At 35.0% G+C, this 14611-nt stretch overlaps 1 protein-coding gene across 1 annotated transcript in view; it reads left to right on the top strand.

The window, feature by feature from the left end:
* The window catches only part of lonp2 (lon peptidase 2, peroxisomal), a 54445-nt gene that overhangs the window by 30092 nt on the left and 9742 nt on the right, over positions 1–14611 (top strand). The window contains 2 exon segments of the mRNA NM_001008573.2: positions 7039–7157; positions 12204–12411. Coding sequence (NP_001008573.1) covers positions 7039–7157; positions 12204–12411 — 327 coding nt within the window.

Here is a 14611-nt window from a genome sequence, read left to right as displayed (position 1 = left end):
CTGTTTTCATGTCATGTTATTTACTGCTAGATTTACTCCAGCTCTGCTCCAGGATTATTGCTAGTAGTCTTTGAGCAAAGATAACTTACACGCTGGGTTTTCTTATTTATGTAGTATCCTGATGGCAAGATCTCATTGGATGAAAATACTGTCACTGCATTTTAAAAGAATAATACTTTATGAAGTATTTTGTTTTCAGAATAGGAAAAATCTGTTAGTATATTGAAATAAATATTAAGTTAAATGAAAATATTTTTTACCTATAAATTGTTTTTATTTAATAAAAAATATATACATTTGGAATTGAAATTAATATTAAGTCAAATGAAATTGTATTTTTCATCTTCAAAAATGTTTGATTTTATAAAAGAAAATATAATTTTGTTCAGTGTACTATTAAATACACAACTTAAAGACAGTTTTTTTAAATTAACAATGGAAAATATTCTGTATAATAAAATAATGTTATAAATGTAACTATTGTCATATAATAAATATATAACATGTAAAAAAAATACAGTGATTTCAAGTTCCTATTAATATAAAATGTTTTATTAGATAATTTAATATTGAGGTAAATAAAAATATATTTACACTCGCTGGCCACTTTATTAGATACACCTGCAAATTTCTAATTAGCCAATTACATGGCAGCAACTCAATGCATTTAGGCATGTAGACATGGTCAAGATGATCTGCGGCTGTTAAAACCAAGCATCAAAATGGGGAGGAAAGGTGATTTAAGTGACTTTAAACATGGCATGGTTGTAGGTGCCAGATGGGCTGGTCTGAGTGTTTCAAAAACTGCCAATCTACTGAAAATTTCACGCACAACCATCTCTAGGGTTTACAGAGAATGATCTGAAAAAGAGGAAATATCTAGTAAGTGGCGGTTCTGTGGGTCCACATGCCTAGATGTGAGAGGAGAATGGCCAGACTGGTTTGAACTGATAGAAAAGCAACAGTAACTTAAATAACCACTCGTTACAACCCAGGTATGTAGAAGAGCATCGCTGAACACCCAGTGCGTCCAACCTTGAGGCGGATGGGCTGCACCTGGTGCCACACCTCTCAGCTAAGAACATGGAGACTACAATTCGCTCAGGCTCAACTAAATGAAAGCATCCATCCTGCTTTGTATCAACTATTCAGGCTGGTGGTGGTGTAATGGTGTGGGGGATATTTTCTTGATAAACTTTGAGCCCATAAGTACCAATTAAGCATCATGTCAACACCACAGCCTACCTGTATTGTTGCTGACCATGTCCATCTCTTTGATGACCACAGTGTACCCATTTTCTGATGGCTACTTCCAGCAGCATAACGCGTCATGTCATAAAGCATAAACCATCTCAGACTGGTTTCTTGAACATGACAATAAGTAAACTGTACTTAAATGGCCTCCACAGTCACCAGAGCTCAATCCAATAGAGCACCTTTGGGATGTGGTGGAATGGGAGATTCACATCATGGATGTGCAGCCGACAAATCTGCAGCAAAGGCTCAATGCTATCATGTCAATATGGACCAAAATATCTTAGGAATATTACCAGTACCTTGTTGAGTCGATGCCTTGAAGGATTAGAGCAGTTCTAAAAGAAAAAGGGAATCCAACCAAGTACTAGTAAGGCGTACCCAATACAGTATAACATGACAAGTGTTTTATTTGCTAAAATGAATAATATTAAAAGGATTTTTTCTATTAAATTTATAAAGCAAACTAAATAAATTAAATTAAAAAGTAATTATTATAATAAGGATACCAAACATTGAATTAAAAACAGTGGCTTATTATATTATCAGTGTGAAATTTTGTTTAATTCAATTTACTTTTTAATATGAAGTTAAATTACGAACAAATATGAACATAAATTATAACAAAATTTATCAAATAACAACAATTGCTTTATTTAATATCAATTGAAATTATTTTATTTTATTTAAATTTTTTATTTTCTTTTTTATTTTTTCTTTAGATATTGGGTTAAATGTTCTCCATAATACTGTGACCTATATTTATACAACTGGTATGACATTCTATCAGGATGCACTGAATTGAAGTTGACTTTTCTGCATGCATCTTGTTCCTCAATCCCCGACTGCAGCAGCAGCTCAGGAAGGCTTTAGCATTTGCTGCCACAGACAGACGGCTGATTCAGCACAATTCATAACACATACTTACCCTACTGTGCTACAACGACAGATTCAAGTACACACTTCCTCAAGATGTGTACATAGGTAACCCACGCTGAGAAAATATCAAGCGTACAGTCAGAAAAACTAGTCTCAGCACACACACAAGCACATATTGGTCATCAATCTCTCTAAGCACCGGCCCCCTGAGGGCTGGAGGAGGGTAAAGTGTGCTAACAGACAGCCAAAGCAACCCCCAACCCCCCCCCTCCCTGTCGTCCTGCAGCAGCTGCTCCTCTGAAACTGAAGTTCAGACTCTGCATACATTTACACTAGAGTGCTTTCCGATTAACTCACTGTTTTAAATTGAAAACCGTCCTTGTGCATAATACTTGCGCTTCAGAAACATCTCCGTCTCCATGACCAAAAATACATGAAAGATGCTTAAAAAATAGGTTTAAAATTATAATACAAAATTGTAGCTTATATACAGTTATTAAATAAAAACGTAGACTACAATGGTAGTTGCGATTATTAAATTGTGTTGAGAGAAAAAAATGGATCACAGATTTTATTATTGTAACAATAAAAAACAACAAAATTTTTAGTCATTTAGATAAGAAGACAAAGACATCATTCAGCACATATAAATTGAAAATAAAGAAAACATTGGATGCACTTTTGCTTTCTCATTTTGTTTTTAACTTGAGCACAAAAAATATTCAAAACAAATGGACCAGCCATGTGATCGGGGCTTAACAAATCAGAGAAGGAGGATATGCAATGATCCAGATTTTAGGGTTTTCAGAAGTCTGTTGGTGCTTCAGAAATCACGTAATTTCATACTAATACTTTTGTTAAAGCAGAGTAGTATCTCCAAATTTGTTGTATTAGAAAAACCATAGGCGAGACGTACCTGGATGACTTGCTATCTTAGACCTTGTTTACACTAATACATTTTAGTTTTATAACGAAACTTATCCACGTCCACACTGACATTTCAATAGCGCACATCACGTGACCATCCACACTCTGGCAAGCACTACAGCATATACGTGCGTCTGAGCTCCAGGCAGTCAGTGAGTGCTTTGAGCACAGAACCCCAGGTGAAAGCCATGCACGTCAAACGGTTCATCAAGAATCTGCCGCTGGATCTAATCTCACTATATTTATTAAACGTGATATTTAATTCATTTGTTGATTAAATCTAATGACATATTCCCCAACTTTGGTCATTTGAATTTATTACTTGTTCTTGAGTAACGTGTTTTGGCTGAGCGCAAAGATAAGTTATTATATTAATTTATGTTACCACATACACTGATTGTGCACATTTGACTGATTGCTTGCCTTTATTTCCTATAATGTATACACTTTTTGTACTTTATACTTTTATAGTGGCCATTATTGATTATTAAAACTTATATTCAGCAAAAGAGAGGGTATGTTTCATATTTTTACTGAAAATAAAAAAAGGCAGTAATGTTATAGGCTCCGTTTTGTTGTAAATATGCGAACAGTGAAGATGACGGTCATATAAATATGTAGCTACACGGCGCCTCAACATTTTTGGTGTGTGTTAAGTTGTTAATTTCAAAATGAAGTTGACATTTCTTTATAACATGTTTTCAGTTTATTGTTAAAATAGTAAAACAGCTGCAGCGTTTTAAAATGAAACCGGCCTCTTCAGCGCTCCCAAAATGCTCCGTGTTCACCGCTCGAATCTCCTGCGTAGTGTGGATGGATTAAAACTTATGCGTTTTAAAATTAAAATGTATTAGTGTAAACAATGCCTTAGGGGAGATCCAGTGAATGCTACACTATCCCATGAGGCCACATGTGTTTATAAATTGTAGAAAAGCAACACAATTGTTGTGGATAGGTCATTTGATAATGACAGTCTGGCAGATGTAGCACATACACATTTCATACCACTCATATTTATACCATATAGAACATACTTTTCTACTCATGCTAATGTAAATTCAAATGTAATACCTACTCAATTAACAGCTAAATTCTCTCTTGTGTCCTCATGGGATAGTAAAGAGTCCATTAGATGAACACTTTAGAATTCTTACAATGGTAGTAGGTCATCCGGTTACTACTTGCATACTGTTTTTGAATATTGAATTTGGAGATAGCGAACTACTTTTCACATACTATATTATGATTAAGATGCACTCATTCATGAATAGTGAAGTCAAGTGACACAACTGACACGGGTAAGTCGTGATGACAAGTAAGGGATAATGTACATCCAGGCGGTTGTTTTGACAGAATATATCCTGACAGACTTATCAGCTGCTGGGATGAAGCAGAAGGCAATTATACAAGTGAAAACAGCCACCTTGGATGTAGTTTATCCCTCTTTTTACATGACTACTTGCCGCAAAACACAAAAATAAGACAAAATCCAGTTTTAAAACGTAAAGCTTTTGCTACAGTTATGTGTGCGTCTCAATCAGCACCACTAGCTCCCAAGGTTGTTTATCAGTAGGTTGATTGGATGAATTCAGGCACTGGTAAGAACATTTTTTAACTTGATTCACTACACATTGCGACACACTGAGCATGACATGAGAATATTGTAAATCATCAAAACTGGTGTTTATAAACAACAGCAAAACTAATACGTTTCATATATTAATTTTACTAAGTTGTTAAAAACTCCTTATGGCTAAAAATTTTTATTGTTTTATATACTATTCAAACCAATCATTTTAGCCATTAAACAACTGTAAAATGATTGCTAGATATTTCCTAGCTGTGGTCGTTCATGTTAAAAATGAGTAAAAAGCAGACTGTTTATAGGAAAACATCTCTCGTTTGTCATTACGTTTGATCCTTTGGGTCAAAAGATTCATATTTCATGCTTTTAAACTTATATTAAGGGCGCGTATCAATAATTTTTATGGTGCATCGTGGGACTTTTCAGGGCACAGAGCACTGGAAGAATTCTGCAATTGAGACAGCACTTAAAATGGCTGACTCCCTAATCAGTGCCCTGACCACTGAACAAGGGTGCTTATTGAGATGTTGTTGTACGTTGTTTTAATGAATACTATTATAATTTGTGTTTTATTTATTGTGTGATGAGTCATGGCTCAGGTTTTGTTTTCTGTTTTCTGATCAGGTTTTATCTTTTTCTTTATTTTTTATTTGGTTTGTACTAGCAGGTGTTGTTCTTATTCTTAACATCATGACAGCTGTCGCATGTAGTTCCTGCTGTTTGCTCTGCTCTCTCTGTACTTTCAGTTCAGCTCAGTCCTCGTATGGTTCATCGTATGGTCTACATTGACCTCTGCAGTTACAGGAAATTAGACAGTCTGTTTGTTAGGTAGCCATTCCATTTCTTATAAATAAGCAAAATGTTTTTTAAAGGTGCATTTTTTGTTTGTTGCATTTTATGATGTGGAATATACTGTGGATTTGGCATCTTGCTAAAGTTTTTCAGTTGCTAATGCCATCCAGTAATAGGGTGGTTAAATAAAGCAGGTGTAATTTGTTTGCAGACCTGTCAGACCTGCTCCTGATGTAAAATTGCTTTCATTAGGGCTGTATTTTCATTCATTATTTTGCCATTTTTAAAAACATACTTTACAACTTAATGAAATACAAAATTTCATTTAAAATAGCTGGAAGTAACCTATAATCATAATTGTAAACATTGGGTTCTTTCTGTGTTTCCTTATTAGAATTTTTTTTCTGCCAAGTAATTTGTTAGCCATTTAACAAAAAATATTTTGATATAATAATAAAACAATTGCAAATATAAAATTAATAGTAGTGCATAAGTAAGCTTTTTCTGCCAAGTAGATAAACTAATTTAACATTTTTAAATATAATTGATAAAACAATAGCAAATATGAAAGTGCTTATTAGTAATGCATGAAACATTAAAAAACTATTTAATGTTTAATTTTATATTTTATTTTTACTTAATATATTTATTATATACATTTTTGTACATTTTTATAGCTTTAATTTTGTCATAAAGGAGATGTTACATCTAACTTTAATAAAAAAAATAGTGAAATAAAGCCAATATTTTAGTAAAATAAAGATTTTAAAAGTGCACTACTAATGCATTTTATATGAACAAAGAAAAAAAATTATCTGTAATCTTACAAAAAGTACAAACAGATAGGACAGGTCAGGGTCTGTGAAGGATTGGCAGATGGCTTTTATTATTTGGAAAGCAATCTTTTCTCTCTAGATTAATGTGCACTGATCAGTCATGCACAATAAAATCTTTTTTCAGCAAGGCATATGCCCTTTCCTTCTTTGTTCTGCAGAACATGATGCTCCTCCTTTTCATTTAACAGTCTAGTCACATGATTTGTGGGCAACAGTGGACATATATACATAATATATATATAATAGTGTGTCTTGCCAAAGGGTAATACACAACAGTCACGTTCAGAAAAACTCAGACATACCCTGTAAAGTCAATTCACCCTGAAGCTGCTTCCGTTATAATGTTTGATATTAAAACCCATAATACCTTATTGTTTCCTCCCAAAATGAAGACAGCACCTGCTCTCCCCCTTCACTGGACCCCTGTGGCATTTTCTCTCCAGCCTATAATTCTCCATTATTCCAGACAGCTCTCTTTCTCGCCTTTGCTTTCTTTTCACTTTTCCCCCCTCTGGCCTCGATGTCTGTCACCTTGCTTAATGAAAAGCTTCAAATAGAAGTGATAATGGAAGTGCAGACCTGATCAAATTTTATAGCGCCATTTGTCTCTTGTAATTCACTTTCCTTTTTTTTTGTATCTCCGCTTAAATGGACTTTACTTTTAACTTTACTTTTAACTGAAATGTCAGTTACCCACCTCTTTTATATCGACACAAGTTTTAAACAAATAAAACCCACCTGTACTTTTCTGTTTGTACATTTCAGAGCAGAATACAGACAGTAAGGTGGAGGATTCTGGGATTGCAGCACCTCCTGAAATGCCAATTGTCATTGACCACATTGCCCTGAAGGATATTCTTGGACCGCCGCTCTTTGAAATGGAGGTTAGCATCACTGAAATGCCTGAAAGCTCATTATGTCTCAAATACATAAAGAAAAAAAGGATCAGGGTCTAATAAAATGAAGGGTGGTTATTTATTTTACAGTCCTATTTTACCTGTACTAACTATGTATTTATCATAGTCATCATTACATAAACCTAACCATGAACCTAACCTTACCCATGTAATTACTATTATAACCCAATATGTTTTTTTTTTTTAGATATAGTTTATGACAAAACTTTTAGCCCTTAAATTTAAATTATTTTTCAGTTATTTCCCAGGTGCTGTTAAATTGAGTGAATTAAATAAAATAAAAAAAGTTTATTTTTTGTCTTTGCCGTGATGACTGCACAAAAGATTTGGTTAGCTATTTTGCAAGATAGTTTTCAGTTCAAAATATGATTTCAATGCCTGACTAGTTTAATTGGGTTATCTAGGCAAGTTAGGTTGCCTACAGTGGCTTGTTCTGTAGCTAATTGGAAAAAAAACTATTAAGGATGCTAATATAATTGACCTTATATTGGCTGTTTTGACCAAAAATGTGTACGTTTTATTTTATTCCAATTAAAGTAAAGTAAATAAGACTTTCTCCAGAAGATAAATAATTTAGAAAAACTGTAATTGTTTTTTTTTACAGTATTCTATATAATGTTTTTTTCTGCATGAAGTCTTTTTACTTTTAGTTTGGCTGGAATAAATAAGTTCATATAAAAAACATTTATATGATCAGTATTATAACCCGCTTGTAGAAACTATCTACAAAACAAACCTGTTATCCGATGACTTGCCGTATTATACTAACTTGCCTAGTTACCCTAATACCCTAATAACTTCTAACCCTAATAACTCGACAGAGTTTTATAATCTTGATATGGGATTGTAAACATTTATACAGGACTGAGAAAACAGGCCAAAGATGAGCTCAAAAGTGGACTAACAATACTTACAGCTGGACTGTTGAAATATGTTAGCTACGATGCTAACACAGTGAGCTCACGTTGGTAGTATTTAATATTTATTGAGTAAGTATTTAATATGATTGGTGGAGTGTGATTATGACGACTAGTAATTACGTTTAAAATAAAAACCAAACTTAGCAGAGCAGGCAAGCTAAGCAGAGCAGAGCAGGCGAGCTAAGCTACAGCTACACTCAGCAAGAGAGAAACAGGAGAGCATTTGATTGGGTAAGGTTTGATGAGAAACTGAAGTATGAGGTGAGGTGAATAAGACCTTTGATCCATTTAGGGGGAACTGACAAACTACAAGCTTTACATGTTTATATCAGTTTTATTGATTGCCAAATAATTAGAAAAATATTATGCACTGTCACCAAAACAAAGACAAAATAAAATAATTAATAGAAATTAGTTGTTAAATTATTAGGTTTAAAAATGTGTTGAAAAAGTCTCTCCCTTATCATTTAATTAATAATTATTACATATATATTTTTTAAAGACTTATAATTTCACTTACTTACTCCCAGGGCCGTTTATATCTATCCTAAATATCTAGCTGGTATTTAACCGAGCCATGTTTGGTTTTACCAACATCAAATTTTTATGAGGTGGGCCATTAGCCCAACGCTCAACACCCAACCTGGAGTACCAGGACATACTCTCATACACTTTGGACAATTTAGCCTAGCCAATTCACCTGTAGCGCATGTCTTTGGACTGTTGGGGAAACAAACTGGAGCACCCAGAGGAAACCCACAAGTACATGGGCATAACATACAAACTCCTCACAGAAATGCCTCACAAAAACTGACCCAGTCGGGGATCAAACCAGCAACCTTTTTGGTGTGAGGCGACAGTGCTAACCACTGCGCCACTGTGTCACCCTTTTAATTTCACAGGAGCGTTTAATTATTTTGACTTCAACTGTATATAATGTATAAGTATGTTTACAGGCACACAGTCAGTTTGCTCATTAATGTTCATTGACTGGCTCTGAATGCACCAGTATGACAGAAGAGTCACATATAACCAAGAGATAATATGGCATGTGTGTGTTTGTGTGTGTGTGTTCATTTGTTCGTGTTCATGTATCTATGTTAGCTGTGGTATGTAGTCACCAAAAAACCCAATCATCACAGCAGCAAGTTAGCATGACTCTTTTCTTCAGAAAATGTCAAATCCAGCCATCTGTGTTCTTTCAAACAGAGAGCAGACCAGTGCTGTCCTGTAGTGTCATTGTTCATTTGTCCACAAACCTTTTGGACTGCGAGCCATTGGTCTTGTGTTTGCTGTGCTCTCTCTTTCTCTATCTCGCTCTGCATTCTTTCCATGCCTTTGAGAACCGACCAAGACCTGCTCATCCAAACCCTTGTGTTAGCCTTTATTATTATATTATTAACATATATTAATTTAGCTAGCACACAATCAAAAGTTAGTGTCTTTTTTAAAAGACCCATTTTTTATTACTCTTAATGGGCAAATTCTCAATTTATATGTGCTGCAAATAAAAATCAGAAGGGTTAGCAGTTTATATTTTACATTTAAAAAGATAAAGATACAGGTGGAGGGTTGGTAGGTGATGACAGATTATTATTATTTTCTCTTTACTTTTTAAAGTTTACGTCCACTCTGTGGAATTTAGAAATGCTCCCAAGAATCCACACAACATTTAAATACGTTCCTGACAAAATAAACAAAATGTAGAATAGACACTGGAGAACTCACATTTTTGTTTCTGTCAAATGAATGTGATGAAAGTGATATTATATGCATTAGCGCTGCACAATATCGTTTCAGCATCGATATTGCAACGTGTATCCGCAATAGTCACATTGCAAGATTAATTTAGTTATAATTAACTAAAAATGACAATTCAGTACATAAGATTTGTTGAGTCATGTATTTTAACCATAATCTATTATTTAATTTAATTCTATTATTTCTATAGCACTTTTTACAATATAGATTAGGTCAAAGCAGCTTAACTTTCTAGTAAAGTCCAGATTTCAGAGTTGAAGTTTAGTTCAGTTCAGTGTGGTTTAAATTTTACTGCTGAAACACTGTAGAGCGAATTCACTGAAGCACAGCTCCACAAGTCCACAAGCAAGCCGGTGGTGACAGTGGCGAGGAAAAAAAAACTTCACCAATTGACAAAGTGAAGGGAAAAAAACCTTGAGAGAAACCAGGCTCTGTTGGGTACAGTCTAGGCGCCGGAGGCTGGAGAAGCTGAACGTCCATCGTGGAAAAGCTGCAGGTGTAAGTCGGGCACCGGTGGCAGGTCAGGCTGGCCCACTGGATCAATACGTTTACTCGTTTGTCACAGCGGTCTTTCAGGAATCAGTCTCATGCACTCCATTCCTAAATGACCACCACAGCATCAGCTTGAAATGCAGCCTGGTCCAGGATTATGGAAACCTTGGAATCGTCTCTTCACAGGTCTTGGACCGCATCATTGGCGTTGCATAGTCTCTAGAGACCTCAGAATGAGTATCCCCAGGTGGAAATAGAGAATAAAGAAAATAATAAGAGTAGCTGCTGTACATAGTGTATTTAAACAAGACGCAAATATGAAGTGTTATAAATGAAAATAGCAGTTATATAAACAAACATGTAAAGCATATGAGAGTTTTTAACGCAATGTCTGGTTTATTAAGGTCCCACTGGTTGTTGTCAAGCTAGCTCACCTGCGTGGAGCACATTCATGCATCATACCGTTATGCGATGCATTGACTGTTTGAGTATTAGTGTGATTAGTATATTTGTGTGATTTATATGTGTGTGTGTGTGTGTGTATATATGTATATATATATATATATATATATATATATATACACACACACACACACACACACACACACACATATATATTCTCATTCTAATTTTATATAAATATAAGATATTATGATTTATATAATTTTATTTTTAATCCAAATGTGCTTTAAGGCCTGTGACTGTAAGATTTAAAGCTGATTTACACCATTTGTGAACAGGACATTTTAGAAAATCAAGTTTACTAGCACATTAATTGAGCTAAATTATTTTTCAGATAAAGACTACACTATACAATTTCTCAGATTCATTTCTCATGATTGAATTTAACTCAGAATTGTAATATTCCACCTAAAACCATAAAGCACTGTTTATTTTCTTTTTATCTGTGCTTACATTTTTTAAAATAAATTTTTTATATATTTTTTTGTGATATTTTGTAGATGCACTCCCCTACAAAATCATCCCAATCAATGTAAAATAGTGAATTCTTTCCAAACAGTGACTTAAGTCATATTGTGAAATTATATTCATATCGCAATATACAGTTGAAGTCAGAATTATTAGCCCCCCCTGTTTTTTCCCCCAATTTCTGTTTAACAGAGAGATTTTTTTCAACACATTTCTAAACATAATAGTTTTAATAACTCATCTCTAATATCGGATTTATTTTATCTTTGCCCTGATAAGAGTAAATAATATTGACTAGATATTTTTCAAGACACTTCTATACAGCTTAAAGTGACATTTAAAGGCTTAACTAGGTTAATTAGGAAGGTTAGGGTAATTAGGCAAGTTATTGTGTATAATGTATAATGATGGTTTGTTCTGTAGACTATTGAAAAATAAATATATCTTGAAGGGGCTAATACTGTTGACATTTAAAATGGTTTAACAAAAATGTAAAACTGCTTTTATTCTAGCCGAAATAAAACAAATAAGACTTTCTCCAGAGGAAAAAATATTATCAGACATACAGTGAAAATTTCCTTACTCTGTTAAACATCATTTGGGAAATATTTAAAAAAGAAAAAAAATTCAAAGGGGGACTAATAATTCTGACTTCAGCTGCAAATCGCGGAAATACAAAACATCGCAATTTCTTTTTTTTCCAATTTTATATATACAACACATTTAAAATACATGTATTTAATTTGTCAAATCTTTTAACAGAAAATAAAATGTCAAAATATATCATATCGGATCCTTGAATATTTTACATAAACTGCTGCCACAGCATGAAAATTTACTGAGGCATAAAACCCTCTTTTAGGCATTGTTTGAATGTTAAAATTGTAAGCCCATCTGTCCATGTTTGAAGGTGTCTGAGCGCCTGACTCTGCCAGGGGTTGCGATTGGTCTGGCCTGGACCCCGATGGGTGGAGAGATCATGTTTGTGGAGGCCAGTCGTATGGAGGGTGAAGGTCAGCTGACTCTGACAGGTCAGCTGGGTGATGTGATGAAGGAATCCGCTCATCTAGCCATAAGCTGGCTGCGCAGCAATGCTAAGACGTACCTCCTCAATGATGGTGAGATACACACACGCACTACACTACATGCACTACACACAACCACTGTTTAAAAGACACGTCATTTAAGTGTATTAGTATTTATTTTCATGCTACCAGTACTTATTTTTTTGGATACTAGTAGTAACTATTTTGTTAAGTATTACTCATAAGGTACTAGTCCTTATTCTGTTTTAAAAGAAACAAGAATTATTCAATATATTTAATAAGATGTAGCATAACTACTTTCATTGAAGTATGTCATTCATTAAGTACTATTAATTACTTACTTTTTAGATACTAGTATTCATTTATTAGATACTACTACTTCAGGCAATCCTACCTATTAAGTAGATATTCATTAGATACTAGTATTAATTCATTAGTTTCTAGAACTTGGGTAGATAGTAGATGTCTAGTAGACCATTTATTATATTAAGAATTTTTATTATCCATATGGCCATATTTCATTTGCGTATTCGGGTTTGCAGTTGCACAAAAGTTTATTATTTTTTATAAACAGGTACAAGAATCAAATTAATAACTATTATTATCCATTTATTAGCTATTAGATTGCAGTGAACAGGTGCTAGTGTCTGTTTAAAGGTGCAGTAGTCTTCAGAAACATTTTATCATAGTAATGATTAAAGTAAATGATTTAAAAGTGTTTATATGTATTTTTATGTGCATAAGATAAAAAAAGGGTTTGTTTAATTAAAAATAGTCGGACCCATAATTCCTGTAATTCTGATAATTAGCCAAAATGTCTGTCAACAAATGTAGAGTTCTACAACTGCGCAGCCGTTCACGCAGATCTGCCATCTGCACTTTTTAAAATCCTGAATCAATATTGGAGTTACTTTTGCACGCTGAAGGATAGATGACACCATTGCTGAAGTATTTCTGTTAGACAGGTAATGTTATGATTTTAAGTGAAGTTTTTAAACTAATTTCGAGAGGAGCACGTGATATAATTGACAGCAGCTGGCCACCTATCTACACTCATTAGTTAGCCAATCAGATCTATCCTAACCCACTATAAGTAGCCTAGCTAGACATTACTCCCTTATCTTCGTTTTCCGAAGAAACAAACGACAGGTCCGCTCTAGCTCCTCCAAAAGTTACTCACGGACAAAACGGATCCTCCACATCTCCTACTATTATTCAACTACAATACCACACCACCTTTAATACCATCGTCAGCAACTACAAAAAATGACAAAAACAACAACAACAGCGACGGCGGCTGAGATCACAACAGCATCAGCGCAGCTACATACAAGAAAGAAAGCTCCGGGCTCCCTGAAACACCAGCCCCGTCTTAACAACAACCAGCCCAGCATGAAAGTCAGCTCGAGACCGAGGCTCCAACGAGAGGCCGTAGGCCTATCCACTCCAGCCAGATCACAATGCAATCCCCAGCTCCGCTACGTACCTTCTCCAGCATCATCATGTGTCACTCATATCCAACAACGACTGTCACTGAACTCCTCCAAACTCCTAGACGCCGGGACCATAATTCAAAGCCGCTGCATTAAACCCAAAACACTTGCGAATCCACGTCTTCACCGCCACCCCCAGGACATAACACGCTCCTGCCACACCCCCTATCCTAAACAGACATTAAACCCGCAATCTCTCCGCCTCCCCGGAGAATCAAGGAAAGGATTAAAAAGCAATATTGGATTTGGACATATTGCAGCAATCATAATTCTAAACACGGATAAAACCTATCTCCCGGACAATAAAGCAACTCTTGGGAATCCCACCTCACCTCTTCCATCCTGCAGCTCCCGATTCCAGTGCACACTCCAGTCCTCCTCTTTCAGCGATCCTTACCACCTACGCACCCCGCCCCTCTACCTTGCGTATCATTGCTTTTCCCCCTCTCATTTTTACAAGCTCGCAGCTACTGCTGATTATTTTCTATTATAAAATAGAAATTACTTGTCGACTTTTGTCAATATGTTTATGCTTTTACTGAATTACGTTTGTAACTGACCTAATTTTCTGAATTTCTCATTCCAGGTTTCGTCTACTGAAGCACAGCCGATCTCGGCGCTCCCTTCCCACAACCTCACTAGTCGTCCACCAACACTACACCAGAAATCACAGAGCAATTCCCTGTTAAGCACATCCATACCAGCCCTACTGAAATGGACATTAGAACGTTTCTAAAAACGTCTAATAACGGCTCTTTCATCTCCTCATAATTCTGCCT

This window comes from Danio rerio, chromosome 18 (assembly GCF_052040795.2).
Source record: "Danio rerio strain M-AB ecotype USA chromosome 18, GRCz13ab, whole genome shotgun sequence".
NCBI classification, from domain to species: domain Eukaryota; kingdom Metazoa; phylum Chordata; class Actinopteri; order Cypriniformes; family Danionidae; genus Danio; species Danio rerio.
This window is presented reverse-complemented; position numbering and strand designations above follow the sequence as displayed.